Source organism: Micromys minutus (genome assembly GCF_963924665.1).
Source record: "Micromys minutus genome assembly, chromosome: 31".
NCBI lineage: Eukaryota > Metazoa > Chordata > Mammalia > Rodentia > Muridae > Micromys > Micromys minutus.
The window spans coordinates 10,537,501-10,563,625 of record NC_137966.1 but is presented as its reverse complement, the minus strand read 5'-3'; the positions used below and the strand labels follow the sequence as shown (position 1 = coordinate 10,563,625).

Sequence of the window (26,125 nt, the reverse complement as noted above, 5' to 3'; positions counted from 1 at the left end):
CCTGGTACCACCTTTCCACACATTCCAGGACTAGTGTATTATGAGTCTAGTCACATTGGTGGTTAGGATTAACCATTGCAACACTTCACCTAGTTTCCTAGTCAGCTTTAATTGTCAACTTGACTGATGACCTAGAGTCATCAGTTGAGGAACTTTCTAGAACAGGTTGGCCTATGCTGGCCATTCTCAAAATGTCGGTGGAAACCCCCCCCCCACATTGGTTATATATCAGATATTTACACTAGCAAACTTATAGTTAAAATAGTAATGAAATAATTTTATGGTGTGTGGGGGGATCACCACAACATGGGGAGCTGTATTAAAGGTAGCAACATTAGGAAAGTTGAGAGCTATTGGCCCATGTGCATCTCTGTGGGGAACTGTCTTGATTACTGATTGATATAGGAAGCTGCAGCCCAGTGTGGGCAGCACCCTTCCCAGACAGGCAGTTCCGTGCTGCATAAGAACACCAGCTAAGCATGAGCCCACAAGTGAGTGAGGCAGAGAACAGAACTCTAGGATTTCTGCTTCAAGCTCCTGTTTGAGTCTTAGCATCTCACAGTGACAGACGGTGCCCTGGAAGTGGAAGCCACATAAATCCATTCCCCTACCGAGTTGCTTTCAAACAGAGTGCTTTATTACAGCAGCAGAGAGACAAACGGACCATCCAGGAACTCCTGCTGGCCTTGTTAGTCAGGGCAGTTGTCATCTACTTTAGCTCCTCAAGCCCTTGTCTGTTCTTTCTCCCCTCTTGATAGGTTTGTCTTCTTAACCAACGTGTCCCTTTGCTTCGCTGCCATACAGATCCTTGGAGGCAGAAGGACACAGTGTTTAAGCACTTAGACTCTGGGACTGTACCCTCTGGCTCTGCTGCCTCTGGAGTCTAAATCAGTCCTTGAGCCTCGGTTTCCTCATCGGAGAAATGGCAATAGTGTCTATCTTAGAAATTCATTGGAATGCTGAGCTGAGTTAGGTGGGAAGGAGTTAAAATATGACTGCCCTAGAGCACCCAGAATTGCCATCCGTGCTCTGTGCCTTCTCCCTATTGTCATTTCTGTTTTGCATGGAGGCTGTACCATACACAGCATATCTCTGTACCCAAAGACGCTACCCTGCATACCATGGAAGTCTGATATCCCAACAACAGGGTGGAGAGACTCTTAACACATTTCCAAGACTCACTGCTCCACCTGCTCTAGTGTTCTTTTGGTAGCCTTGAAGTTCTGTCCGGATACTGGCCTCCTAGATATAAGGGAGCCATCTCTCCTATACAAGAGCCATGAGCCGAGGATACTATGCAATAGTAAACAGCCCAGCTCCCTCTTACTTCCAGAGGAAGAAAGAAGTGAAGAGCCCCTTAGCTTAGAATCATGGTTCCCACTGAGGGATATCTTGCCATCCCACAAAGGGAATGGCTAAAATGGAAGGCACTGAGCTGGGCTAGAGGCTGTCACAGAGGGAAGCCTAGTTTAGGGTGAGCTGTGTTCCTCTTCTTTCTCCCATTGTCACCCCCCATTCATTCAGTTACCACTCGTGGAGTAACTGTGGAAAGCTCTCCCAGTGCAGAGTCAGAGAGATGACTCAGATGGTCAAGGTTTCAGAGTGGCTCTGGATGTGGAAAGGCAGGTCAGAGGGGATGATGGCTATCCCAGGTACTCAGGGACTGCAGGAAAACCTACCATAGCCAGATGGTCAGTAAGGGAAATGAGGAGGCCTTACTACAAAGTGACAGCCATTTCTACCACCCAGACCTTCTCCAGAGACCCACTGAGGAAAGAGCGTCTGAAGGCTATTCCGTAAAGCAGAAAACACCCCCAAATCTCACATGCTTGGTGCTTAGCTGAAGACGCCAGCCCAACCATGGGAGAAAGAGCTGTATGGATGGCAACCTATCCCCATGGTAACACTCTATAGAAACAAGATGCCATCGGGAGGACTGGCATGGGATGGGCTTCTGGAATGGGAACTATATGGACTCTGTCTTGCTGCATTGGAACCCCATCCTGATGAGCACAGTGAGAGCCTGACTCCCAAGTCACATCCTATTCTCCAGAGGATTCCAGTCAGGCTCAGAGTTCAGCTCCCCTCTCTGCCGTCTCTAAACGCGCTGTGTCCTCTCCACCCTGGTGCTCACTTTTCACCTAAAAACCCTTCATCCTCCAAAGCCCCAGGACCATCTCCTCCACAGAGCTCCCCCTAGCTTCCATCTCCAAATCTATGAACAACAGTCTTGCTTCTTGCTTCCTAAGCTATCAAATCATGGCAATAGACAGTGGTCACTCATAACATAGTCCTATCTGGACTGGACAGCAGCCCCTGGTCACCCTTAATGGATAAGGGACTTGTATTTTTGCAGCACCCGCACCTAGTAGAAAAATCAATCCAATTATAATCGTTTCACATTTATGTTCGAATAAGTGAAAATATACACAGGACATTCAAAATCTGAAAATGGGACTTTGTACTTTTCTGATCCATCCTAAGTCCTGGGGGTGCCATTTGCTAGCTATAACTCTGTACAATTAACTTCACTCCCTTAAAAGAAAAAGAGTTATTTTATTTTCAATTGCATGTGTGCACGCATGTGTGAGTAGTGCAGACTCCCTCAGAATCCAGAAGAGCGGGGGTTGGATGCCCTAGAGCTGGAGTTACAAGCAATTGCGAGTCACCCTGTGTATGCAGGGAACTGAAGTGACATCCTGTAGGAGAGCAAAGAGCCCTCTTAACTCTGGAGACATGGCTTCAGCCCCGACCTCATGTCTTTAAGAGCCTCCGGTTCCCTCGTCTAAAATAAAGAATAAAATGGGGGTGGGGGGTAATCAAACTACACATTCTGCAGAGCTATTAAAAGAATTAAGTGAAACAAAGCCAGTGAGAAACTCAGCACAAAGCCTGGTGCTTACTAAGCTCCAACCCAGTGCTGGTTCTAACACTTTCTGTTATTGGCTTGCCCTCCACAGTTTGTTTCACTGCCTGCGGCCAGAGTCTTCAAACCTCGAGCTGGTCTTGCTTCTCTTTCCATTCCGCAAACGCTCTTGTAACTGTGTGAGTTAGCTGGAGGCGGGTGGCTTGGATAACTTCAAATGGGGGGGGGGAGGACACCAAACCTCATACCAGGACTTAAAGGGGAGCTTTGTCAACCAACACAGTGGTAAAGAGGCATCCAGCTGAAAGCAAATGAGCATGTCTGCGCTCCCCTGTCCCTCGGAAGTAGGTTAAATAGTGCCCTAAATCTGTGCAGTACCTGGTAATAGCCACTGCATAAGTAAGACTCCACTCTGCGTGTGTGTGCCTGGGCCCCAGGGTGTGATAACAAAGCCACACAGGCAGGGCTAAGGTAGCAGTCTTCTCCCAAATAGAAAAGGGACAAACTCCAGAGTCTAAAACTGAAAGCAGGTTTCTCCAAGAGAGAAAGGGGGGAAAGGAGAGAGGCTGGGGGAGGGAAGTCGATTTTCAGAGGGAGGAATGAGGTACTTGTTGCCATAGTCGATCTTGGACGTGACTTTCTGCTTCAGTTCCTTCAGCTCATCCTTGGGTAGCGTTCCTGAGAGGAGCTGGGAGCGCCATTCCATCAGCTCATACATCATGGACTGCACTTGGAGGAAGCGTTCCTTTTTGCTGGTCTACAAGATGGAAGAGACAGTGAATGCCTACCCACACCAAAGGTATTTGGCAAGCTAGGCCACAGTGGAGCGAGTGCAATCTGACCTCTCTCCCAGTCTTGCCCAGCTGTGATGAGATAGAATTGGTGTGTAGCTGCCAATATAGTCCTTCCCCTTGGGACACTGGAATTTCCCCAAAGCAGAAATATTCTCAACCGCTTCTTGGTTTAAAAAAAAAAAATAAAAGTCTCACAGCCATGCCTGGAAACTCCATTCAGCAATTATTAACACTTGCCGCTCTTCTAGAAATCCCAGATCCTGTTCCCAACACCCACATGGTGTCTCCTAACTGTGCATCTCCAGTTCCAGGGGATCTGACCCCCTCTTCTGACCTCTGCAGGAGTAGACATACATGTAGTACACAGACATACGGAGACAAAACATCCATACACATAAAATACAAATAAAAAAATAAACCCAACAGACAAAATAACCAAAAAAATAAAATAAAACAAAAAACCAGTCCATTTTGAAAATATTTTCTTCCTTTGGTAAATAAATAACTAAAGACATGGAGAAAGAAAGTTTTCTGACTTGTTATCTATGAAAGCCTCTTCTCTTCACACTCCTGTCCTTTCCTACAGTGTCTCTTGTTCTCTTTCTTGCTGTGTATGCCAGGCTGGCTGGTCTGGGAGCATCCAGGGGTACTCTCATGTCCAACGTCCATCTCCCCTAAAGAGTGCTGGGATTTCGGATTGTAACACTTCCTATGTGACTTTTACAGAAGGTATGAGAATTCAAACCCAGATCTTCTTGTTTGATCACTGAGCCACCATCTTAGCTCAGTTTGAAAGGATAAAAAATAGAGCCTAACCCCTCCAAGAACCCCAAGCTACCTCACTCTAAAGGAGCCTTAACCCCCGTGCCTAAGTAGGCCTAAATAACTCAAATCCCAGACCCTGCTTTCTGCCAATAAGTAGATATAAGGTCACACTCCTTGCTGTTCCAGAGCCGCTTTCTGTATGAAACTGGGTTAAAGGACATAGGACAGGCCCTTGGATATGTGAGCTGGGTCTAGTAAATTAACAGGCGATAAGCTGACTTAACCGCTTATCTGGTTTCTGCAAACTGCTTGCACCATAGAAGCCCCCGCTCTAGTGACTTATTCTGAGTGCCATTGTCAACCCCACCCAGGAGACCATGCAAATACAGACCTCCGAGACTATAGGGAACTGACTGGTTCATGGAGCATGGGCTTAGATCGTTTAACACGATTGGTCCCTGGAGCGGGGGCTTAGATGGTTTACAATGATTGGCCTAGAAAGTGCGTGTTAGATAATTTTAAATGGTTGGTTTATGATTTGCAGGCTTTGCCATGATTGGTTTGGGATTTTCAGGCTTTGCCATGATTGGTTTGGGATTCGCAGGCTTTGTTGTGAACCCTATAAAAGCTGTCCCGATCCTGCACTCAGGGTCCGTAGTCCTCTACCCCTGCGTGGTGTATGACTGTGGGCCCCAGCGCTCTTGGAATAAAAATCCTCTTGTAGTTTGCATCAAGACCTCTTCTTGTGAGTGATTTGTGGTGTTGCCTTTCCTGGGACAGAGTGTTGGGGGGGGTCCTCGCTTTGAGGATCTAACAAGTTCACTCTTTATCAAGAACAAGGCTAAGGGCTCAGGGCTTTGTGACAGGTACTGTAACAATCACCTAATAACAGGTTTCTTCCGATATTGTCTTGGCTGCTTGTCCCGTTGCTGGGATTTAAAAACAAAACAAAACAAAACAAAACAAAAAAAACAAACAAAAAAAAAAAACCCAGACAACAAGCAACTCAAGGGAAGGAGGATTCTTGCACATAGTTCAAAGTACAGTCGATCATGGTAGGAAAGCTAAGGTAGATAGCAGGAGCTCGAAGCAGCTGCTCACATCTCCGGAAAATCAGCAGGATACTGGAGTAGTTACTAGTATTCAACTCACTGCCTCCATTTTATGCGGTCCAGGGACCCCTGGCTTTGCAAGTGTTCTGACAATCCTGGCCCATCTTGTTTTCACTGCATTTATTTGGAGAATCATCCTCTAACTATGACAAATACATTCACCTCTCCCTTAGCAAAAGTATTGCATTACAATGAAAAACATATTTGCTCTTTCTCTTGTCTGGAATAGTGTTCATAAAACCTTTAAAAACACACACTTAGCAATAGGAATGCCATTTTGGTGGTTTTGAAAGAACTTCCTCCATCCAATTGTTGGCTTTGTGCTAACCTTGTAACTTTACTGGACCCCTAGACAGCTTCAGGGTGGGCTCTAATGACCAGAAGAAAAAAAACAGCCCCAGAACTGATTAGGGGGTGGAATTTTCAGGCCCACCTTAGCTACCTCATCTCTCCAAGAGCAGATGCTGCAATGCATTGAGTCTGTATTCTACAACTTGAATTAAGATTCTTGATCAACACACTGGTGAAGCATCCCAGGCAGTGGGCACTCATGGATTGGCAAGGGAGGCTCAAGTGGAGAAGACGGGACTCATTACCTGCCTCCTATCAGGCTGACCCTGCAGCTATGCCCTTTATAATAAAGTTGCCATCTTATTATAGCACTTCCCTGAGATCTGGGAAATTTTGATGAATTATGAAGCCTACAGTGAGAAGGGGGAGAGACAGTGAGGATCCACAATTAGTAGCCAAGTGTAATAGAAGCACAAATGTCCTAGGGACCCTGCCTGTAACCTACATTTGAAGAGAGTCCTAGGTAAGGAGTCCAGGGCTAACTTCTAGGCAATCAGTGACCAATTGAATTGCCGCACATGTCTATGGCTTGGAGTAATCAGGAATCTGCTATTGGCATGCTAGGGCATTCGTCATATGAATTATCTACGTTTACTAAAAGGGCATCAAATTCAGGTATTAAATGTCCAGTGTACACTGTGCAGTCAGAGACCCAGGAACCACTGACATTTGACTGTTTCTATTTGTAGACAGCATGGTTGACCTGCTCTGGAGCCATTTCTTGGAGGAAAATATCAGATTCCACAATACATAGGCAAGGATGTTTTAGAGAGAGTATTGGAGGGAAACAAGGATTCACTTAAGCCACGAGGATTCTATTTGCTCCCCTGCTTGTGTAAGTATGGTTTGAGTGATCCGTAAGGTCTCACGTGCTAGATTTTTATCCCAGGTCTTATGAGCTAGATATTTATCCCAACTTGGAGGAAATAGGGATCGAAATTTAACCCAACTGTGGTTTTTAGAAGGTAGATTTGGGGGAAAGTGATTAGAGGATTACATGAGGTTTACCAGGACGGAGACCCAATGTTTGAATCAAAGACGAGGGACAGGAATTAGCTAAACACACTCAGGCACCTTCCCTGCCTCTTGCTATGTTGATATTCAGCACCACACTGGAAATCTGCCATCAAGAATGGCTCTTTATCACTCATTGTGCCTTGGGTACTGCATTACTATAATGAACAGCAGAAAAAAACAAACTCTAAATTTTACTGACAACCTTTGAAAACCTCACAGAATTGGATGTGCTAATTACCTCCCGTTAGGAGATTTCCACATGGGTGTCAATATTTACTGTAGAAGGTAGTCTACCAGGCAGCGCGCACACATCAGTGGGTGTGCGTAAGTCTATAACAAACTTGCAAGGAAGCCTTGGTTGACATTTTCCCTCTCAGCCTCGTGGTTTGCTTGGCTAATTGTTTTTATTAGGAGCTTTGACGCATCAAAAGAGGATTTTAAGTTAAATTTGCTTTGAAACAGAGAAAACACATAAAATGGGGTCTTTGTGGTTTTTTTTTTTTTCAGGGTCAAAGCTTCTTCACAGATCTGAAGACAATAGCCATCAGTTAATTAACATATGACAAGGGGATATTTCAGCATGTCAGCCTCACACCAAATCCCCTGAGAATATCAAACCTGGAGGATTTATTTTTTTCGAACAGATATCAAGACACTTCCTAGGCAGCCCAAGTTCAACAGCATTTGTACCTGTTGTCAAAACAATGCTCCCACCTGACATCTTTGGTTATAGCTGTCACTGCCAGCTAGGTGGCTTGAAAGAAAGCATGTAACCTCTCTAGGTCACAATGTCCTCGTATGTCATGTTATGTACTCCTCTCTCCCTGTGTCTCTCTCTGTCTCTGTCTCATCTCTGTCTCTCTCTCTGTCTCTCTGTCTCTCTGTCTCTCTGTCTCTCTCTCTCTCTCTCTCTCTCTCTCTCTCTCTCTCTCTCTCTCTCACACACACACACACACACACACACACAGCTCCACTGAAGGCGAGTGTGCCAAATGCTATAGGGTTCATCTGTCCCGGGAACAGGTTGCATCTTACCACATAGAGTTGTTTCCAGATGCTGCCCCACTCCCAGAGGGTCGTTGTCACTTCTTGTGCCAGAGGGATTTCTGCAGGAATGATGTTCTCTATGTTCCTATTTAGGGTGGTAGAGAAAGCAAAATAGAATTGAGACCCAGGTGCAAAAGAGAGAAAGTTCTGGAAACTTTGCAGCAAACTGCAGCTATGGAGAGGAGTCTTGTTGAGCCCTCACCAGCTGCAGTGGTGACAGACTGCCTTGTGCAAATGCATGGGACTTCTCTCCAAATGTCCTCCTTCAAGGGGGAGGCTCTTCATACATACTATTCAAGTCAAATCGATTTTATTAATAAGCTCCAAAGGCAGCTGCTGATGAGAAGTCAGATTCTCCAGACTGACCAACCCCCCCCCCTCAAAATCAGATTCCAGCTAGAATCAATTTGGATTAGCTCCTCATAGAGCGAGAAGAGCTAGGACCCACACATCTGCCTATCTGACAGCTGAGATGGCCAAAGCTAACTAGACAAAGGCATCCATGAGCCAGGGAAGACCAACCTGGCAAATAACGTGTGTGTGTGTGTGTGTGTGTGTGTGTGTGTGTGTGTGTGTGTGTGTTGATGGGGGGGGGATTGAATCACATGTGTGCTTTTTATGTCAAAGCCAGAGAACTTAACAGGACTATTCCTCAGGAGCAATCCCCTCTGCACTGGCTGGTTTTGTGTCAACTTGACACAAGCTGGAATTATCACAGAGAAAGGAACCTCAGTTGATTAATGCCTCCATGAGATCCAGCTGTAAGGCATTTTCTCAACTAGTGATCAACAGGGGAGGGCCCAGCCCATTGTGGGTGGTGCCATCCCTGGGCTGGTAGACCTGGGTTCTATAAGAAAGCAGGCTGAGCAAGCCAAGTAAAGCAAGTCAGTAAGTTACACCCCCCCCCCATGGCCTCTGCATCAGCTCCTGCTTCCTGACCTGCTCGAGTTCCAGTCCTGACTTCCTTTGGTGATGAACAGCGATACGGAAGTGTAAGCTGAGTAAACCCTTTCCTCCCCAACATGCTTCTAGGTCATGATGTTTTTGTGCAGGAATAGAAACCCCGACTAAGACACCCTCCCTTTGCTTTTTGTGGCTTTGGTTTTGTTTTGAGACAGACTCTTTCACTGTCCTGCACCTTGACAAGCAGGCTAGACTAGGTGGCCAGAGGGCTTTAGGCACCCGGCTGCCATCCTGATTCTCAGCTCTAGGATTACAAGTATATAGCATCACACTTGGCTCTTTTTTTGTGTGTTCTGAAGGAGCTCAACTTGGGACATGCTTTACCAACTGAGTCCCTCCCTTGTCCCCACAAGTACCTTCTCTTCTCCACTGTCACTTCCTTGAGGTGGATAAAGGATGTAGGAAAAATGCCCTGTAGGAAACACAATAAACAGCATGGAAGGTAAGTCCTAGAAAAATAACGGATTATTTGTCCTCCCCGTTTTCTTTCCCCACTAAGCTACTGGCTTTTGAAACCACCAGACTCTCAGGGACTAATCTAAGAGTTAGATGGAGCAGGCACAGATTCCAGACCCATGTGCGTAGGCCTCTTTGTTCTCCACTCTCAGTCCCAGAAAAGAGCTCAGGACCACCATGGGTGCTGGTCTTCACGGGAGGGCGAGAAGAGAGATCAGTAGAACAGAGGCCTGAGCCCCTCACTTGCCGAGATACGAACTCACTTCTCTCCTTCCTTCCTACCTCCAGGGAATTAATGTCCCTGAAAGGGGACATGGGAGAGCCCTAGATCTAAAGCAAGTCCTTGGCTTAACCTGAACATCTGAGATATGGGATCTTTCCTCCCTGGGTTGGAGTGTCTGTCCTCTGACAGGGCAGGTCAGGATTGTGCCTCCTTGAACATCTTGGAAGATGCTTTATAACCATGTCTCAGATGATAAGGGAACCCGATCAATTGCTAGGATATTTCTCTCTGAAGTCAGGAAGTAGTCATGATGGGGGCACTGCTATAGTGGAGACAGCATGACAGAGTGACTGTCATCTGGAAGGGCACCTTGGCCTGTCCTCTCACGCCACACACACACAGGGAGGTGAGTGAATGCTCACACAGCCAAAGAAAGGAGCAGAGGCTGGCTTCAAGTAGAACGTGCACTGTGTCCTGGGGACCCGGGGAAGGGAGCTCACAAGCAAGTGGCATGTCAACAAAGGATACAGGGAGAAAGGGCACCAGAGCAGACTTAAAGTATGGGGAAAGGGAAGGCAGCGTACAGATCCTGGAAACATGGGAAGTGGGAAGGGCTCGCTTTGCTGAAGACCAATGAAGAAAAAGAATTGCCCAGGAGAGGCATCAGGGCCAGGTGAAGACATCCTGCAACGTCCCAGATGAAAACAAAGTGCCCTTACCTGTGACATTTTATGCTTTATGAGGTACCCTCTGTACCATTCTGCAAAGAGAAAACAAAGACAAAAATCTTTCACTTTTTCTGCATCTTTTGTTAACTTGTTTTGCTCTGTTTTTTGGCTGTCTATTCTTGCCCAGCAAAGACATGCTTGCAGTCCGCTTTAGACCTGCCGGACAGGACAGAGCCAGAAGCTCACAGTATCACATACGTTGTGTTGGTTGCTGTTGTCTCAAAGCAACATCTTCGGGAACAGGGTTTCATTAGCATACTGCGGTAAATCCCCTTCTCCTTTTGAGAAATAAGGTGCCTTGGTCAAGCCTCCTGTGCATTGGGCTGCATGCTCCCAAGTGCCTTTGGAGAGAGGCCCCAGCATCCATCATGCAGGCAGATGCCACAGATGCCTACTGTCCCAGGCAACCCTTCCTCCTTTACCTGCCTGTGGCCCTGTGCGTGTTTGTTAGTCCTGTCTTAGGCATGAAAAGGCTCAGGGACCTAGGCAATTGTCTTAAAATAATATGAACAGTTCTAGCTGCAGCAAATGATTTTTCTGAAGTTTGGCAACAGTCACGACCACACAAATACATTCATGAACCGATAGAGGGACAGGAATTTTAAAGCCCCTCCTCCACCCCACAGGACTATTAAAAAAAATAAAAATAAAAAGCAGCTCAATTAACAGAAATCCAAATGACTCAGGGTTCTCCGACAGAATGCCTGTGAGTTCAGATGCTGTAATGAGTCCACTGGCCTTTGAAATGATTGGAGCATAGCCACGTGGTGGCATTTGTCATCTTTGTAAATAAAACGCACCTGCCAAGTGCCTCATTAACAGACCCTCATTATTGGGCTGACAGATTGTTGCCAGAAAATATTCTCGGTAGATATCCATGCAAGATGCTCCCCCCCTGCCCCCCAACTCAAAAAGACTGAAATGCAAAGTCACCCTTCCAGTCGAGACCAGATTGAAGGTCAGCAACTAAGGTAAGCTTTGAAGGCACAGTAATCCCTGGAGATCTTAATTTGAGTGACAGAAAGTGAGAGAGAAGAGAAATGAAGACAGAGAAAACAGAAGGGAAATTAGGAAAGTTAGGGAGGAAGGATCCGGAGCTTGGAATGAAAGCATCCTTCCAGGAGCTATTCTGCATTAAGCCTTTTCATCTTCTTGACAACCATATGGAGCAGAAATCATCATTATCCCATTGTACAGCTGAGTAGCCTACCCGAGACATAGAGATATTGAGCAATTTTCGAAGTCGCTCAACTGGTGACATGTTAGGCTGTAGAAGGAGCAGCCACTTCTGATCTTAGGGGAAGGAGTTTGGTGGTCACTTGATGTGTTGCTCCAATTCTATTGTTGCGATAGAAACACCTTGACCAAGAGAAATTTGTGGTGTGGGGTAGGGTATTCTGGTTCCCAATTCCAGGGGAAGTCAAAGCTGTAGGAAGTTAAAACTAGTCACATCATATCCATCCACAGCCAAAGGCAGAGAGAAGCAAGCCCATGCATGCTTCTTGCTTGCTTATACTCGGCTTCTTGCTGCACTCTGACACAGTTCAGGATTCCCTGCAGCCCACACTGTGTCTCCCAGCATCAACTCACTGAATTAAAACAACCCCCACAGACATGCCCATGGGGCAACCCAGTGTAGTAGCTCTCCATTGAGACTCCCTTCCCAGGTGGCTCTCGCTTGAGTCAGGTTGAGGAAGCTGAGGCTCACCTCTAACAGTGATTACCATCAGAGTATCCCAGAGTAAATCTCCAAACTACTTTGCAACTGAAGACATCTAGGAGCAAGCTCTTATAGCTCACCTTCTAGGAAGTGCCACCTTCCATTTATACTTGCGTCAAAGTATTTGCCAATTATGATGGGAGATAATTAGCTTCGGACAAGAGGGCTTAATCCTTCCAAGTGTTTTCTGCACCCCAGATGCTTTGCTTTGCTTTTGCATTGATTTTCTCTCTTTTTTTCTTTTTTTCAAATTAAGTTTATTGGGCTGGGGATATAGCTCAGTGACAGAGCTCCTAGGTCAGTTTCATAAACAAAAACAGAGAGGCACAAAGAATAGGCAACTTGCCGCCTGTCACACAGCTTGAACTTTATACCTAAGTAGCTGACTCGTGAATTCTACTGCACTCAATGCAGCACAGTGGCCTTTATTGTGACTGTCTACCAGTCACAGTCAATGTGAGCTCAGTGAGCTTGATTTCCGTTTCGTTGATGGGGTTGAGACATGAGTGAGTTGATGTATCGAGCCAAGATCACACAAGGACAACTCTAGTCCAAGTCTGTCGGTTCAAAGCCAGGACTTAAACTATCTCTGCCACTAGATGCGGAGACAGAAGAAAGCCATGTGCAGAGGAGAACCCAGGCCTCAGCAGACACCACATCTGCCAACACCTTGATCTTGGGTTTCTCTGCTCTACACGGAATTCTGTTTCTTAACATGTAATCTTTATGCCATTCTCTACAGCAGCCTGAATGGCTAAGCCTCGTGACCCGGGGGAAGGCGGGCAAAGTGAAACTTCTTACAAGTCTTTCAGACAGCTGTGAAGTGCCAGCTACTCAAATTGTACTCCCTTCCTATGGCACCAACGTAGCCTGAAATACTCAAAAGGGAGAGAGGAAAGATTCAACATATCCCAGAACCGTGAAGAAGGATGCTCGGTCTGCCATTTTTAGGTCATGTCCTATAAGCCTCAAATGTTTTTTTTTTTTAATCCGACAAAAGCAGCACCTCTCCTCAGAGGATTGTCACAAGAGCTATTTTAAAGATGTCACTGTGGAGGCCGAGGAAACAGTTCTGCAATTAACAGCACCTACTGCTCTTGCAGAAGACCTCAGTTCAGTTCCTAGTACCCATGTTGAAGGGTTCACAACACCCTCTGCCTCTGGATCCAGGGAAGCTGAGATCTCTAGCTTCTGCGGGCACCTGAACTCAAATATTCGTACCCATCCAGACACACACACGTACACATAATTCCAAATAAATAAATATGCATTAAATACAGCATGAATATAAAGAAATGCATCTAGTAAAGATATAAAACTTTGAACAAGAAGAAAACATCCCAGTTTCAAGATGACCGTGGATTGTTTGTGGACAAAAGAAAAAGGCAGGATTGTGGGAATAATCAACTCTGGATTTCAATCACACCTGAGGTTTGGGTAAGTTTGAGGGTTTTTTTTTTTTTTAATTTCTTTTATTGAGACAGAGTTTCTCATTGTAGCCTTAGCTGTCACAGAACTCACTCAGTAGACAGGCTAACCTCAAACTCAGAGACCCACCTGCCTCTGCCTCCCAAGTGCTGAGATTAAAAACACGATCCATCACTGCCCAACTAACATCTGAGTGATTTTAAGAAATATCTGAAGCAAGAATATTACTATTTATCTAAGTGATTAATACCTGAGAGTACTTTTACTTCCCTCTGTATGAGAGATCTAATAATATCCAGATCAAGTAGGAGTTATTTGATCAGAGGTTAAGAGTCTGGGCTCTGACTAAAAGCCTCCTGCAATGTAAAGGAAATAATGAACAAAATTAGATTGCAACTTGAAGACTGAAAAAAATTGCAAACTATTGGTCCAATAAGGGGCAAATATAAAAAATAATAAAGGACTCATGTGACCCACAAGTACAAAAACAAACAATCCATTTAAAACATAGAACATTTCTACAAAGAATATACAAAATGGGCAACGAGAATATGAAAAGTCATCAGGGTAATGCCAACCAACACCACCAAGACACTGCCCTGTGATTACTGAGAAAGATACTTGTTGGGATTCTGTAAACCCCACCCCACAGCTACCTGGTGATAGCCAAGTATGCTCTGCCCCAGTTATCTGGCACTATAAAAGGGGCTGCTTGCCCCCTCCTTGCTCTCTTGGCCTCTTGCTCCCCCTGCCCTCCTCTCCCCATACTCTTACCCCCTCTCTATATACTCATGGCCGGCCTCTACTTCTCTACTCTCCTCTTCTTTCTCTCTCTGCCTCTACTACCCTCTTAAGTCCCCCCATGACCTGAATAAACTCTTTTTCTGTACTATATCATCATGTGGCTGGTCCTCAGGGGGAATACAGACAACTAAGGAAAGCTACGAGTGGGATGGTTGGTCTTCCCAGAGAAGAGTACACCAATTGGCCAGTGCCAAAGGATCAGTACAGAAAGCATACACACAAAAAACATTATGTGAACTGTACAGGTTGTATTCAGGAATATATGCATGTATATACATATGCATGTGTATACATATACATATACACATTACATATGCATGGCATATATATTACATATACATATATGAATATGTATACATGTATATGCATATAATAACAACATTTTTAGTGAGAGAAGAGGCGACAAATTTGAAGGATCGCAGGGAGAGTTATATAGGAATGAGTAAAGAGAAGAAATGTAATTAAATTATAATCTCAAAAATAACTATGAAATTTTATATGTAGAGTTAGAAGACAAGACTATGGTAGTGGAGGGGTGTGGTGTAGAGGAAATGTGAGCTAGGGATCAGAAGTTACAGAGCAGTAGATATGCAAGCTAAAGAAGTCAAGGATATATGTAGCAGGCAGACTCCAGTTGAGAAAACAATAACAAGGGGCTGGAGAGATTGCCCAGTGGTTAGAGCACTAGCTGCTCTTCCAGAGTTTCTGAGTTCAATTCCCAGCAACCACATGGTGGCTCACAACCATCTGTAATAGGATCTGATGTCCTCTTCTGATGTGTCTGAAGACAGTAATGGTGTACTCACATACATAAAATGAATAAAATTTAAAGAAGGAAGAGGAGGAGAAGGAAAGGAAATAAGGAAGGACAGAAGGAAGGAAAGATACCATCAGCTTGTATACCTCAACTATACATAATAAAATATATGTATTTAAAATGAGTGTGCAGTCACAGCTTGGCTTAGAATGAAGATCTGAGTCCTACTGTCTGAGTGATCCTTTACAAGTGAGGTGTTGAATAGGAACAGAGCTGTCTTGTCAGATTTAAATTATGTGAAGTTTTCAGAGAGATCTATTTCTCTGTGCCTGCCATAAGGGGAACATTTAAAAAGCTAGTAGATACTATCTCCTTTTTTGGACAATAATTAAACTAATGTCACCATCCAGCAAGTTAGAAATGTTTTGTTTTTGTTTTTGTTTTTGTTTTTTTAGTTTCCAGAACCTACAGACTTAGAATCTCATTCTTTTTATTGATATCCTTTCAACATATTTCCATAACAACAGAATAAATGAGACAGAACTCAAGCTCACTGACATCCCAGCCCCACCCTCATTCAAAGGGCAGGAAAACTGGGTTTCAACCTTCAGAGAGTGGAGTAGCATCCTCCAAACAATAGAGTCCCTCTCACACCCAGCTGCTTCTTGCTCACAGTTGAACAAAGGAGGCCTCGTGACAAACCGGTGCTTTAAAAGTTCCCCTGTGATGAGCTCAGAATGTCCCCATTGTTTGGGTCGTGTTCACCCTTGACAGGGTTGTTAGTACAGACGGTGCTGTAGGCTATGCTGTGCCCCACTCTACATGTGGTAGATTCAAGCCTTCACCACCTCCCCAGAGCTCTTTGTGGCCCACACAGTCCTGCAGGCGGGGGCATCTGACAGCTCTGAAGAGCTTCTGATGTTGCCAGGTAAGAAAACTGGCTCTCAGAACAGTATCATGGGATACTCTGCTGTTAAAAGATGACTTCTCGGGTATTGGTGCCAGTGTTAGGAAAAAGATGAAGAGGGGGGGTGGGGGGTAATGGCCCATGGAGGTGCAGTGAGGCCTGGGGGTAAGGAGAATGCCTCTGGGGGACCCATGCTGAGAATCTCTTTCCCCTGAGGGACCAGTCACAAGATGGTAAACTACAGAAAAGAGTTTATTCAGGTCGTGGGAAGAGTTAAGAGGGTAGTAGAGGCAGAGAGAAAGAAGAGGGAAGTAAAGGCCAGCCATGAGCATGTGGAGAGAGAGGGGGTAAGGGAATGGGGAGAGGAGGGGCAAGGAGGGGAGAGCAAGAGAGCAAGAGGAGGGGCAAGCAGCCCCTTTTATAGTGCCAGGTAATTGGGGAAGAGCATACTTGGTTATTCCCAGGTAACTTTGGGGTGGGGTTTAGAGACTCCCAACCTGCTCTCTGTAGAAAACAGTGCAATATCACATTGCTTTATAACAATTCAAATCTCCCACCAGCCTCTCTCCTCGCCCCTTCCTACAGTCATATTTTACTGGAAACTGAAGTCCAAACACTTTCTGGAGTCTCTGTCTAGAAGAACCACCTCCCCTTTTCTACTATAATAGACCTCACATCCTTGACATGTGCAAGTGTCAGTAAACAATGAGACGTCCCCTGCCATCCCAAGCCAGGCCGGGAATGATTAAGTGTGATGTCTACATTCATCTCTGGGAATGCTTTCTGAAGAAGATCCTAAATAAATAAGTCCAGCTACCTCAGAAGAACATCATTCACTGTGGTCTAGGAGACAGCAAGACATGGTGATGAAGAATCAGCCTGCCTCCTTCTTAAGCATAAAATTTATTTTATAATATAGACAAACCAGGTTCATTCCTGTTTATGATTAAACTTCTGTTTCTCAAGGGTTAGGCAATGCCCCACAGGTAACTACAAGTGGTTCAGTATCCTTGTTCCAAGAAACAGCAACCATGTCTGTTGCTTATAACCATCTTAAAACCACATCTTTGTTTCAAAAGGTTATATGATCGTCCGTTGCTATGACTACCTTGTTTTGTCCACCTTGCAACTACTTCTTTGTTTCATAACTAATTTGCTATGCTTACATTCTGCTCCTGTAACCCTATTTTGCCCACCAAATTCCTACCACATACCCCTAAACTACAAAAGCCTTGTCTTCCTCACATCCAATGCTGACCTCTCAAACCTTGCCTTAGGGGAAGGTAATCCATGTACATGAATAAAAAGACTTGCTTTAATTAATTTGGCCATGATGGTTTGGGTCAATGGTCTTTTTCCTCCCTTTTTTTGGGATTAACGGTGCCCAGGCCTTCAATCCCAGCACCCAGAAGGCAGACATATCTCTGTGGTCTCTGAGTTCAGAACCAGCTTGGTCTATACAACCAGTTCCAAGCCAGCTAGAGGTATATAGTGACACTCTTGTCTCAAAAAAAAAAAAAAAAAAAAAAAAAACAAAAGAAACAAAAAGAAATAAAAAACAAACAAACAAACAAAAAGCCCCACTAGAGATAGAGGCATCCTGGTATCTGTGGAGGTTGGGTAATTGTTGTCTTAACATACATAGGCACAGTGGGATGCCTGCCAGAAGCATTATCACATGAGGATGTCACAGGCATCTGGTACCTTAGTCTCCAGCTGCATAGCTACTGTGCCATGAGTTAATCCATCCTAGTGTTCAGTTGAATAAGGAAGACAGTTAACAGAAAGAGAATACTCTATGCTACCGTTATCTAAACTGGGGAAAGGGAGGGAGGTGTGCACCATATTGGGGAAACTGGAATCTTTGGATGCCACCAGATAGTTGGTGAGATGTCAGCCCTTCTGAACTATATGAGTTTGTATTATAACATGTTATCTTTATACTAAAACCCCCTCGTATCTAAAGCCCCTAATCAGAATTGTGTTTGCACCGCTCATACTTAATACACAGCTATTGATGACTCGTGGTTCTAGAAAGCCAAGGTCCCAAAGCACATTGCAGCTTCTGGTGAGGGTCCACTTGGTACATCACACCAGCCCCTAGATTCCTCTATATCTGTGTAGCCTTCCTCCCACTCCTCATAAAGTTTCCAAAATTCACTCATGAAGCCTCTGCCCTAGTGACCTTATGAGGTCTGACTCTATAGGAAGGCATTCTCTTACCCACCCACTTCCTAAACCAAGCTCATCCTCTGTCTTCAAAAAGCTTCAAAGGCCAAGGCTGGGACATTTCTTAGCCACCCTGGGCACTGAACAGCACATGATAAGATGCAACCCAGAAAAGAATACCACGAAAGCACACAGCACATCCCAGTAGGTCTTGTTCCTCTGTAGGGACTTTTCTAAAAAGTTGCTTTGAAATATGAAATACCAAATGTCGTGTGTGTGTGTCTGTGTGTGTGTGTGTGTGTGTGTGTGTTTCAGACATGCACAAGTCTCTCTGCACAAATCTGGAGAGAGAGCCGGGTGGGGAGTTTCCACTGCCTGGGAAGCCTCCTGTAGCCTATGCAGCAATGGGAAGGACTGAACCTGTCCAGTGGCCTGATGGCCTGATGGGAGGAATAAGCAGGCTTCTGTGATCTCTGAGATGATGGACAGTATCTGGTCTGTGGAAAGGACAAGATGGTTCTTGGCTGCTGTGTCCCAACAGATGCCTACTCCACAGCACACCTGATTCCTACCTCCCTATATTCCTTCCCAGGGTCTCATCTGATGGATTCTCTGGGGATAGCACAAGGCTATTCTCAGGCCACTTTCCTCTTCCTCCTTAGTTCTGACAGTCACAGGAAACATACTCTGCATCCTTTATAGGAGGAGTCATAGGCTGGCCTGTCAGGATGAAACTCCGGGAGTTCAGCTTGGCTCTGTGCGGTGTTAGGGTCTGCTGATCATCACTTACACATTAACAAATTCATTAAGTCATCATACACTAGATCTGCCCATAATATCAAGTGTAAAATAGATGATGTTAATTTGCAGTTGCTTGTCTCATGAGTTTAAGTCTATTAGTCTTTGAGAAAATATTAAGAAGCCCCCCCCACCACTACTACCACAATCATGGGTGGGTCCAACTCAATATACACTTGTCTTCATGACTGGGGGACTTTGTGAGAGGAAAGAGCTGCCACTTTACCCAGCACACAGCCCCAGCTTGGGCCCCTGCTCCACTGAGAGCTGTTTATATAACACTACTGTGCAGCACAACCTCGCTCTTGAAGTCAGGAGGATAATTTACAGCACCCTCCTGAATCTTGATGATGCTTATTTTTCTTTACAATAGTGTACAGATTAATAAAAAAAACTACATCTAGAAAGATCCACAGGACCAAAGCCCCATGGTCCCTTGACTGTGGCAAACGCAGAGCATAGCAAACATCAAATCAGCCAGTTAGGCCTTTGTTATGAAACTAAAATTCCGAAAGTAATAAAGCACTTTTTTTTTGTTGTTCAGTAAACTCTAATTACAGTCATTCCTCAGAATACTAGAAAGATTGGCTCCAAAATTGCATGCAGACACTAAAGCTCACAGATGTTCAAACTCCTTATATAAAATGGTGCCATGTCTATACAGACCATATTGAAGGCCTCACAGATTTTTAATCATTTCTGTGCACTTCTAATTCCTAACGTGTGGCAACATCACATAAATAATAATAGTGTTGCCCTTCTGGTCTGCACCTACTTGGGGGCAGATCAGCCTCTCAACATTACACAGTCTACAAGGCTTCTAGGAGATCTGCTACAGCCGGGGCAACAGGTAGGATAGCTGACCAAATAATCACAGCAGGTGGGACACCCCCCCCTCAGGTGCCCACTGAACTCAGGACTCATCCCTCTATGCAAAAATGCCTTCTCACTTCCTGTCTGTACCTGCTTGGGGGCAGGTCAGCATGTGCCCCCCTCCCTCAACAGTCTGCAAGTCTCCCAGGAGATTGACTGCAGCTACGGCTACAGATCACCCAGGAAATCTGCTGATACCCAAGGACACAAAAGGCAGGCTCCAAATAGAGACATTCAGGCCAGCTAACATCAGAGATAACCAGATGGTGAGAGGCAAGCACGAGGTCATAAGCAACAAAAACCAGTATACTTTGACACCATCAGAACCCAGTTCTCCCTCCACAGAAAGCCATAGATTCCCCCAATATATCTGTAAAGCATGATTTTGACCTAAAATCCCATCTCATGAAAATAATAAAGACCTTTAAGAAAAATATAAATAACTCACTTAAAGAAATAGAGAAAAACACAGTTAAATAGGTAGAAACCCTTAAAGAGAAAACAAATCTCTCAAAGAAATACAGGAAAACACAGTCAAACAGGTGAAGGAATTGAACAAAGCAGTCTAAGACCTAAAAATGAAAGTAGAAACAATAAAGAAATCACAAATAGAGGCAACCCTGGAAATGAAAAAAATCTAGAAAAGAGGTCAGGAGCTGCAGATGCAAGCATCACCAACAGAATACAAGAGACAGAAGAGAGAATCTCAGACTTAGAAGATACCATAGAAGATATTGGCACAACAGTCAAAAAAAATTACAAAGCATAAAAAATTCTTAACCCAGGCTGGAGAGATGGCTCAGTAGTGAGGAGCATTGACTACTTTTCCAGAAGTCCTGAGTTTAATTTCCAGTGACCCTATTGTGGTTCACAACCATCTGTAATGTGATCTGATGCCCTCTACTGGTGTGTCTGAAGACAACTACAGTGTACTCATATGTATTAAATAAATAATAGTTTTTCTTTTAATTTAACCCAAAATATCCAGAAAGTCCAGAACACAACAAAAAGACCAAACCTAAGAATACCAGGAATAGAAGGGAGCAAAAACTCCCAGCTCAAATGACCACAAAACACCTTCAACAAAACTATAGGAAAAAAAACTACCCATCTTAAAGAAAGAGATAGAGATGGCCATAAAAGTACAAGAAACCTACCGAACACCAAATAAATTGGACCTGAAAAGGAAATTCTTCCATTACATAATAATCAAGCACTAAATGCACAAGACAAAGAAAGAATATTAAAAGCTATAAGGGGAAAAGGCCAAGTAACATATACAGATAAACCCATCAGAATTTCAAAATTATACCAGACTTCTCAACAGATACTCTAAAAGCTAAAAGATCCTGAAGAGAGGTCATGTAGACCCTAAGAAAACACAAATGCCAGCCCAGGCTACTATACACAGCAAAACTATCAATCCTTAGAGGGAAAAACCAAAATAATCCATGGCGAAACCAAATGAAACACTATATATCTACAAATCCAGCCCTACAGAGGATTCTAGAAAGAAAACTCCAACACAAGGAGAATATCTACATCAAAGAAAAAAAACAAGAAATTAATCATCTTACAGTAAACCCAAAAGGAGAAAATCACACACACACACACACACACACACACACACACACACACACAACTACTCCACCTCCAACAACAAACATAACAAGAAGAAACAATAGGACAATCATATGTCTTTAATATCTCTCAAAATCAATTGACTCAATTCCTTCACAAAAAGACATAAGCCAACAGACTGAACATAAGACTAGGATCCAGCATTTTGCTGCATTCAAGAAACACATCTCAATGACAAAGACAGACACAACCTTAGAGTAAAAGCTAGAAAGAAGTTTTCCAAGCACACTTTTCATAGAAAAAAAAAGTGAGAATTGCCTATCTAATATCCAATAATATAGACTGTCAACCAAAAGTTATCCAACAAGATGGGAAGGACACGTCATATTCATCAAAGGAAACATCCACCAAGATAAATAAAAAAATCTCAATTCTGAACATCTATGCCCCAAATGCAAGGCCACCAGAGTTTGTAAAAGATATGTTACTAAAGCTCAAAATACACATTGAACCTCATACAATAATAGTGGAAGACTTCAACACCCCACAATGGGCAGGCCATTGAAACAGAAATTAAAAAGAGGTACAGTGAAGCTAATATAAAACAAATGGATTTAACACATATATATTCCACCCCAAAACAAAAAGACTATTTTGCTGGCCGGTTTTGTGTCAACTTGACACATATTGGAGTTATCACAGGGAAAGGAGCCTTAGCTGAGGAAATGCCTCCATGAGATTCATCTGTAAGGCATTTTCTTAACTGGTGATCAAGGGGGGAGGGCCCAGCCCATTGTGGGTGGTACCTTCGCTGGGCTGGTAGACCTGAGTTTTATATGAAAGCAGGCTGAGTAATCCCGGGGAAGCAAGCCAGTAAGTAACATCCCTTCGTGGCTCTGCATCAGCTCCTGCTTCCTGACCTGCTTGAGTTCCAGTCCTGAATTCCTTTGGGGATGAACAGCAATATGTAAGTATAAGCTGAATAAACCCTTTCATTCCCAAATTGCTTCTTAGTCCTGATGTTTTGTACAGGAATAGGAACCCTGACTAAGTCAATTATACCTTCTTCTCCACATCTCATGGTACCTTCTCCAAAATTAGCCATATAATTGATCACAAAACAAGCCTCAACAGACATAAGAAGATTGAGATATTCCATGCATCCTACCAGATCACTACGGATTAAGGCTCGACTTCAATAACAAAAACAACAGAAGGTCCACATATCCATGGAAACTGAACAATTCTCAACTCAATGATAACTTTGTCAGGAAGGAAATAAAGAAATTGAAGACTTTCTAGAATTCAGTGAAAACAAAGACACAGCATACCCAAACGTATGGGACACAATGAAAGCAGTGCTAAAAGCAAAATTCATAGCACTAAGTTTCCTCATAAAGAAACTAGAGAGATCCTACACTAGAACTTAACATCACACCTGAAAGCCCTAAAACAAAGAGAAGCAAACACAGCCAAGTGGAGCAGACAGCAGGAAATAATCAAACTCAGTGTGGAAATCAACCAATTAGAAACAAAGAGAATGACACAAAGAATCGATAAAACAAAAAAACTGATTCTTTAAGACAATCAACAAGATAAATAAACCCTTAGCCAAACTAACTAAAGAACACAGAGACAGTATCAAAATTAACAAAATCAAGAATGAAAAGGGAGACATGAGTCTGTAACCCCATGGGAAGAACAAAATTATTAACTAACCAACCTCACCACAGCTCCCCAGGACTAAAACACCAACCAATGAGTTCTTATGGAGAGACTCATGGCTCCAGGTACATATGCATCAGAGAATAGCATTCTCTGTCATCAATGAAAGGAGAGGACTTTGGTCTAGGGAAACCTCACTTTCCCAGTGTAGGGGAATGCCAAGGTGCTGAGGTGGGAGAGGGCAGCTAGGAGAGGGAACACCTTCATGATGGCAATGGGAGGAGGAGAGAGGATGAGATAGGCATAAGGGGGATAATTTCTGAAATATAAATACAGAGAATATCCAATTTTTTAAAAAGGAAAAAAAGAAAAGAGACATTAAAAACAGAAACTCAGGAAATTAAAAAAAAAAAAAAACTTATCAGATAAAACTACAAAAACCTTAGCTCAACAAAACTGGAAAATCTAGATGAAATGGATGAGTTTCTATACAGACACCAAGTATCAAAGTTAAATCAAGAGTGGGTAAACTATCTAAACAGTCCCATATTTCCTAAGGAAATAGAAGAAATCATTTAAAAATAAAACAAAACTCAAAAAAGCCCAAGGGCCAGATGGCTTTAATGTAGAATTCTACTAGACCTTCAAAGAAGAGCTAATACCAACATTCCTCAAAATTATTCCGTACAATAAAACAGATGGAATATGACCTAATTCATTCTATAAAACCATAGTTACTTTAATGCCTAAACCACACAAAAACTTAGCAAAGAATGAAAACTTCAGACCAATTTTGCTAATGAACATAGATGCAAAAATAAATACTCAATAAAATTCTCAAAAAACAATCCAAGAACACATCAAAACCATCATTCACCACAATCCAAAACAAAATAAATAAATAAATAAATAAACAAAAAACAAAAAAAAAAACAAAAAATCCTTTATCCTAGGAATGCAGTGATAGTTCAATATACAAAATTTATTAATGCAATCCACTAAATAAACAAACTAAAAAAAAATGACATGATCATCTCATTAGATGCGGAAAAAGCATTTGATAAAATACAATATCATTTCATGTTAAAAGTATTGGAGAGATCAGGAATTTAAGGCCTTTACCTAAACATAATAAAAGCAATATACAGTAAAATATCAGCCAATATCAAATTAAATGGAGAGATACTTGGAGTAATTCCACTACAATCAAGGACAAGATAAGGCTGCCTACTCTCTCTATTCAATATAGTACTCAAAGTCCTAGCTAGAGCAATAAAGCAACAAAAGAAGATCCAGGGGATATAAATTGGAAAAGAAGTCAAGGTATCACTATTTGCAGATAATATGATAGTAGTATAAGAGACTCCCAAAATGTCTACCAAAGAACTTCTATAGTTGATAAACAACTTTAGCAAAGTGGCTGGATATATAAAATTAAGTCAAGCAAATCAGTACCCTTCTTTTATACAGATGACAAACAGGCTGAGAAAGAAATTAGGGAAACAACACCCTTCACAATAGCCACAAATAGTATAAAGTATCTTAATGTAACTCTTAAGCAGCAACTGAAAGATTATGTGATAAGAACTTCAAATTCCCGTAAAAAGAAATTGAAGATGTCAGAAGATGGAAAGATTCCCATGCTCACAGATCGGTAGAACTGACATAGTAAAAATGGCCATCTCACCAAAAATCAATCTTCAGATTCACCAGAATCCCCATCAGGATTCCAACACAGTTCATCACAGACAAGGAGAGAGCAATTCTCAATTTCATATGGAAAACAAAACAAAAAAAAACAGGAGATCAGAAAAAATTCTTAACAATAAAAGAACTTCTGAGGAAATCACCATCCCTGACCTCAAGCTGTACTACAGAACAATAGTGATTTTAAAAAAAAATGTGTACTGGTACAGAAACAGTTCAACCAATAGAATAGAATTGAAGACCCAGCACTAAGCCCACACACTTATAGACACTTGACTGTCAACAAAGAAAAGAGCCTCGAACTCATTGGCACATGAGAAAATTTCCTAGACATAACTTCAAAGGCTCAGACTCGATGATCAACAACTGATAAATGGGACTTATAAAGCTGAAAAGCTTCTGCAAGGCAAAAGACAATGGAACAAATCGGCAACCCACAGTTTAGGAAAAATATCTTCACAAACTCCACATCTGATAGAGACCTAATATCTAAAATATATAAAGAACTCAAGAAGCTAACCTCAAAAACAAAACAACAAACAAATAACCCTAGTTTTAAAAAAAAATGGGTTACAGAGTGAAACAGAGAATTCTCAACTGAGGAATCTCAATTGGCCAAGAAGCACCTAAAGAAATGTTCAGCATCCTTAGTCATCAGGAAAATGCAAATCAAAACAACACTGAGATTCCACCTTACACAAATCAAAGTAGCTAAGATAAAAACCTCAGGTGACAACAGATGCTGGCATGGGTGTGAAGAAAGAGGAACACTCTTCCATTACATTGGTGGAATTGCAAGATGGTACAACCACTTTGGAAATTAATCAAAAAATTGGAAATAGTTCTACCAGTTCTATCAGTACTGGGTATATGCCCATAAGATGGTCCAACATATAGCAAGGGTATGTGCTCCATTATGTTCATAGAAGCCTTATTTATAATAGCCAGAGTTGGAAAGAACACAGATGATCCTCGATGGAAGGATGGATACAGAAAATGTGGTACATTTACACAATAGAACACCATTCAGCTATTAAAAACAAGGACATCATGAATTTTTTCAGCCAAATGGATGGAACTAGAAAATATTATCCTGAGTGAGGTAACTCAGACCCAAAAGGACATATATGGTATGTACTCTCTGACAAGTGGATATTAGCCCAAAAGCTCAGAATACCTACAATACAATTCACGGACCATATGTAGCTTAACAAGAAGGAAAGCCAAAGTGTGGATGTTTCAATCCTATTTAGAAAGAGAAACAAAATAATTATGGGAGGTAGAGGGAAGGAGAGTCCTCAGTGGGAAAGGGGAGGTAGGTTCAGGTATGGAAAGAGACAGGAGAGAAGTCCAGAGGGCCAGGAGAAGAAATAGAAATATGTAGCAATGGAAGG

At 43.0% G+C, this 26,125-nt stretch overlaps 1 protein-coding gene across 1 annotated transcript in view; it reads right to left on the bottom strand.

The window, feature by feature from the left end:
• The window catches only part of DOCK2 (dedicator of cytokinesis 2), a 400,191-nt gene that overhangs the window by 348,389 nt on the left and 25,677 nt on the right, over positions 1-26,125 (bottom strand). The window contains exons 3-6 of the mRNA XM_080942111.1: positions 10,314-10,354; positions 9,272-9,327; positions 7,941-8,037; positions 3,475-3,623 (exon numbers count right to left, since the gene is read on the bottom strand). Coding sequence (XP_080798237.1) covers positions 3,475-3,623; positions 7,941-8,037; positions 9,272-9,327; positions 10,314-10,354 — 343 coding nt within the window. The remainder of the gene's footprint in view (positions 1-3,474; positions 3,624-7,940; positions 8,038-9,271; positions 9,328-10,313; positions 10,355-26,125) is intronic.